Genomic DNA, 6000 nt, shown 5'->3' with positions numbered 1-6000 from the left:
GCGTGTGGTGGGTGCTTGGAATGCGCTCCCGGAGGAGGTTGTGGAGGAGACTACTGTACTGGGATTCAAGAGAAAGTTGGATACACACCTTCTTGCATATCATATTGAGGGATACGGTAAATCCGGGTCTCCAAAAAGGAGTACCTAAATGGGCCACTGCGTGTGCGGATCACCGGACAGGATGGACCTCAGTCTGATCCGGTGAGGGCGTTTCTTATGTTCTTATGTTCTTAAGCTCAACTAATCTTTTTCCTCCTTTAATAATAATAATAATAACAGTTTATATACCGCAATACCGTTAAGTTCTATGCGGTTTACAAAAGATTATTGGGGTACAAGTTGAGTTGACGTACAAGTTGAATTAACTTAAGGGATGTGGGGAACAATTGAGAGAAAGGGCAAGAGAGGGGAAAGAGGGAAGTGGGTCAGCTGTCTAGGTCTTTCGGGAATAGGTGGGTTTTGAGGCGTTTCCTGAATATCTCATAAGTGGTGGGCAATAGGAGTTGTTCTAGGTCTTTACCCCATAGAGCAGCCTGATGTGAGAGATCATCTGTACTGTAATATGCTTTTTAAAAAATTAGATATAGTTGTCTCCATTGGAAGACCATTCCATGCCCCTACCACCCTTTCTATAAAGAAATATTTCCTTAGGTTAGTCCTGAGCCAACCCCCTTTTGCCTTCATCCTATGCCCCTTGGCTCCAGAGCTTCCTTTCAATAGATGAAGCCTCTCTCCTGTGCATTTTATGCCACAAAAAAATTTCTAAAATATTTATAAAATGGCTATACCTGTTCTGCAAGGCACCAAATATATGTGCTTCTTTACTGGTAACAAATGTATTTTATAAAAGGCTCTTCATACACCACACCTTCTACAAAATAGCATTTTTAAAAATGCGCTGACCTAAACGTCCATCTTCCTACCTACTGTAAATGACCTGTACAGTATACATTTATCCTCTGTGTTTTAAGAAGTGTGTCTGTGAAAGAGAGAAAACATACATAGTAATATAACAGAGAGACAAAGGGCTCCTTTTACTAAGGTGCACTAGCGTTTTTAGCGCACACTAAAGATTAGCGTGCGCAAACTATGCGCTAAATGAAAAATACTAACACAAGCTCTATGGAGGCATTAGCGTTTAGCGCACACTAAAACCGCTAGTGCACCTTAGTAAAAGGAGCCCAAAGTGGTCCAACCAGTGTGCCCAGTATTCCTGTCCATTCTCCAAGGGCATGTCCCAGATATCAGCTGAAAGAGCTTGACTCCCAGTAGGATATTATTCGTTAACTAAGTCAGTTTGTGTTTGCTTCATCGCTGGTTCTCTATCATCCTGGTAGAAGATCTCTTAATTAATCCGGCACCCCATCCCAAGCCCAAACCCACCCAATACGCTATCTCCATTTTTTAATAATAATTCAGATAATTATCAAAACTAGTGAACCTTTTGTCTGTGCATCTGGCCTCCTAAATTACCAGGAGTGTTCAGCTTGACAGGTATTTCAGAAGTTATTTTCCACGTCATCCCACCTCCACGGACCACCACCACTATCAGGGCAAGAACACAGATCTCATTCTAGCACAGGCTGCAAAATGTGGGACTTCTGTCAAGGCAAAATAACTCTTAGTATACCAGATCTGTTGGATGGAACTATTTAACTCCAGGTTTCTAACACAGCACAGTCAAAAGTTCTGTTGCCAACCAGGTGAATTTGGGCTGTGTAATACTGAAAGTCTGATTTTGAAATTAAAATCCCAAATTATAATTTCACTCAAGGATTGTTCTGGAACATCAAACATGGAGCTCTCCTGTACAGTGAATCTGGGATTCATTCTTGAAGATACAAACATGCACCACCAAATGTGTCAAATCCAAAGCATTTGAAATTAAATATTCTTAAAATCATTCTGAAATATTGTTCTTTAAACCCTGGGTAGCAGGATCACCGGACAGAGTAGGCAAGATGGGTTGCTACCACAGTGTTACAAATTACATGATTATCCTTTTGTGATCCACTGTTTCCTTGCAGTAGGAACATCTCTGTCGAGCACTAATAGAAACATGATGGCAGATAAAAGGTCAAATGGCCCATCTAGTCTGCCCATCCGCAGTAACCATTATCTCTTTCAGCTAGCTGTATAGCAATTTCAGCCTATGGCAATAAAAGGGCAGATTCAAAAACTGCTTCTCTAAAGTTGCTGCTTAATGGCCGGCAGCAGAAAAGATTATACATATCATTTCAAACAGCAGTTCGGTGTTTCCGTATCAACAGCTGCACTGGTCCCTCAGGGACAGATTTGATAATATTCCAGGCATCATAGTGCATAAGGCCTAGCAAAGGCTTTCCTCCAATGGCAAGAATTTCATCCCCAGCTTCTACTGTCCCAGCGTGTTCTGCAGCTCCACCTGAAGGCAGAAGAGCGAACAACAAGAATTTTAACAGCAGCACAGTATAGAAGGCAGCAGAGGAATATTACTTTAATGGTACTGTAAGGCTATTGTACACTGGTGACATCTATTAATAAAAAATTACAATCCCTTGTGTTTATTCTTTAGGAGGCTGATATTGACTCGTGATAGTTCCTGTGTGCATATAAAATCTTACACCAGTAGTACTACCAAAAAATGTTTTAAATACAGTAGTATCTCGGTTTACGAGTGCACCAGTTTGCGAGTATTATGCAAGACGAGATCTCCGAGAATCTCGGAGAGAGCATGAACTCGCAGGCCTTGAGCATGCGCAGATGCTCAAGGTCCAGCACAGAAGAGGAGGCCAATCTTCGGGCACCAACGCACAGGACATGCCGGTGCCGAGGCCAGATGAAAGTAAGAAGCGGGTTCGGGTGGGTCTGGGGGACTTCAGGTCGCGGCAGGGGGGTGCCGGATCATGGGGTGAGGGTGCCGGATCCCGGGGGGGGCCTTCTGGGGGGAGCAATGCCAGTTCTCATGGGGGGGGAATAGAGTAGCGCTGCTGGCCTCGGGGGATGGGAACGTATCAAAGCGAATTTCCATTATTTCCTATGGGGAAACTCGCTTTGATATACGAGTATTTTGGTTTACGAGCATTCTTCTGGAACGAATTATGCTCGTAAACCAAGGTACCTCTGTACTACATATAGCAGTTAAAATGAATAAAATCTTCAAGATCTTACTTTGCTATTTTGATATTCTTAACACTTCGAAGTTCTGTCTACTCACTCATTTATGATAATCTAATTCAAGTGTTCCCAAACTTGTCAGTTAGGGTTTTCAGAATATCAGCATGAATATTTATGAGATACATTTATATACCAAAGAGGTAGTATATACAAATCAATCTCATGAATATTCATTATAGATATCCTGAAAATCTGACTGACTGGGTTCACCCAGGATAGGTTTGAGAATCACTGAGGGAGTACCTTTGCTGATTTGCATCAACATCATTTGTAGGCAGGGCCAGCTTAACCATTAGGCAAATTCGATGACTGCCTAGAGCAGCACTTTGTAAAAGGGACAGCAAAAAGCATCTGCAGTCAAAACAAAATAGGTCCCAACAGCCACACAAATTCAGAGAACCGTTAATCTTGTGCTGGTACCTATTTAATATTTAAAAGTATGCCCCTGAATTTTATATATGGCGCCCATATGTGGGGTGACTTGTTAGGCCTTAGGTCAAGGGGTCTCCTGGGCTTTTTGCTAGACTTGCTCAATGGTAGCTGTGTCCCTGAGCCCAAGTACTAAAGAGGTTTCATGATGCTCTAAGAAAGCATACTCTGTGTTTTCCAGAAAGAGGAGTAGCTGCCCCATCCAAGAGCATACCAGTAAGTCACCAGCAGGTTTTTTTTTATTGGAAAGAGGAAGTATAACCAGCAGTCATACAGAAATTAGTTAGGGACCACTGTTTTAAATTAGTTAGGGACCACTGTTTCAGGCAATAGCCTTATGGGCCGCCGCGGGAGCGGACCGCTTGCCAAGATGGACCTCTGGTCTGCCTCAGCGGAGGCAACTTCTTATGTTCTTAGAAACTTGCTACCGCTGTGCTATTCCTTCTGGACTACTTTGTTTGAACAGTACCAGTAATTTTGTTAGTTTTCTTTGTTGCTGCTGTTTTGTAATACCTTTGGGCCAATACTCAGCTGGCTCAGCATTTTCCTTAATCTGTTTATTCAACACTGCTAGCAATACAGGTAATGGCACAGAATATACATATTGACTGGTAACTGTGCCAGCACTATCTGTTTAATTCAGGCTTGCTATTCAGCAGACCAATAGAATATTGCTTACTCAATATGGTTGCTAAATGGATCATTTTTAGAGATGTCTCTGCCCTACCCCAAGTTTATTTAAAATTTTCTATACCGTCCTAGGGAGAACCTTCAGGGCAGCTTAAAATCTAACACAATAAAATAACAATACAATGTACAAAAATAACCCATACATAAAATTAGGGTTCAAGGGGAGAAATACATTAAATTTAGCAAAGAAAGAAAAAAAAAATTAACATTAGGGATGTTCTTCTGTTTTCCAAGATACCAATAGTGCTACCCATTAAACCTGAGAATATGCGTCAGGGAAAAGATAGGTTTTTAAGTTTTCCTTGAACTTATCAATACAAGTTATTGATTTAAGTGCCAATGGTATCGAATTCCAATACTTTGGACCAGTACATATTTTTGCAGGTAGTTGAAGGGACACGTCTTGTAGTTTTCCATAGAATGTGTTTTGAAGCTGTAAGAAAACCAGGCCCTGTTTGTTTTTCCTTCTCTGTAATAATGCAAGGACATCTATGTTTGAAAAGATGTGTGTTCTTATGCTATGTTTAATCCAGATATTGTTTGCCTTCTCTTGCCGAAATATTATAAGGCTATTCTATTATGTAGTTTTCCTTAAGTTGTGTTTGAAGTTGTAAATCCAGATTGTTTGCCTTCTCCTGCTGATATACTACAAGGCCATTGTATATTTGAGAGATGTGTTTTCTTATTCTGTTGTAAAGTGAATCTAATTGTTTTCTTAGCTGTATTTGTAAGAAAATTTAGATAAAGCTCTGCTGGTCAAAGCACCTCTAGACTTTGGTCTTAGATAAGTAAAGGATTTGTTATTTCTTTTAAAGTTGCATGTGATCTGTGTCCACATATGGTTTGCATTTACGTCATATGCTGATGACCTTTACCCATGTAAAATGATATAAAATGAGGTACAGAATATTCAATAAAGTGGACATGTTTGAGAGATAATAGGTGTCTGTTTTCTCTTAGATATTGTCCCCGGATGCATCTGCTTGTCAAATGACAGAGTGTGTACGGCCATAATCGGGCCTTAACAGTAGTATTGAGCCATTTAGCAATTTAAATGTGCTTTTATGATCTGTAATTATGTGTTTGTCTGCACACAGCAAATTAACAATTTGCTCTGAATAATAATCAACTTATTTTTGAGAATTATGCTTAATAAAAATGCTTGTAAGAAAATATCCCCTGGATTGCACTGGTGTTTGCTTGTGTGTGGAACGCTGTGAAGATTTCCCCAGTGGATCAGACAGTCTCAATCTTAAAGGTATGGCCTCCTGCTGCCTACCAGAATCTCTTTTTGAGGTTTTACAATTTTTATTTAACTTTTGAGGGTTTGAAGAGCCAACACACTATCCCTAGAACAACCGGGAGCTAATTACTTAGTAATTCTGGGGTAGATATTCAGCCCATAGCTGTTAGAAGTTTGTAAGCTGCTTATAGTCATGGGCTGAATTCATCCCAGATATTCAATGTGGCATTGAATATCGGAGTACATGCAGACACCCAAAAGTTTGGATTTGATTGCATGGTCCTAAAAATGTGGCTCTTCCAAAATGCCTGGTCAAGTGCCTAGCCAAATCCAAATCTGAACTACATGCTCATAACTATGATGCCAATCATATATTATATTATCGATCTAGCTCCAAGGGTTTTAACTAACCTCACCCCATTTCATCCCCCTATCCAATCTCTATCCCACTTTAGCCTCCCAAAACAGCTGAGCCATTGACC

General features: G+C 40.5%; 1 protein-coding gene across 7 annotated transcripts in view; it reads right to left on the bottom strand.

The window, feature by feature from the left end:
- Positions 1–531: 531 nt before the first annotated feature.
- Positions 532–6000, bottom strand: part of PDZD2 (PDZ domain containing 2) — a 487038-nt gene continuing 481569 nt past the window's right edge. For all 7 annotated transcript variants that reach the window (XM_033933443.1, XM_033933453.1, XM_033933424.1 and 4 more), the window contains one exon: positions 532–2404. In XM_033933443.1, the coding sequence (XP_033789334.1) occupies positions 2238–2404 (167 nt within the window). In that variant the 3' untranslated portion in view covers positions 532–2237. The remainder of the gene's footprint in view (positions 2405–6000) is intronic.

The sequence above is a fragment of the Geotrypetes seraphini genome, chromosome 1 (assembly GCF_902459505.1).
Source record: "Geotrypetes seraphini chromosome 1, aGeoSer1.1, whole genome shotgun sequence".
Taxonomy (NCBI): domain Eukaryota; kingdom Metazoa; phylum Chordata; class Amphibia; order Gymnophiona; family Dermophiidae; genus Geotrypetes; species Geotrypetes seraphini.
This window is presented reverse-complemented; position numbering and strand designations above follow the sequence as displayed.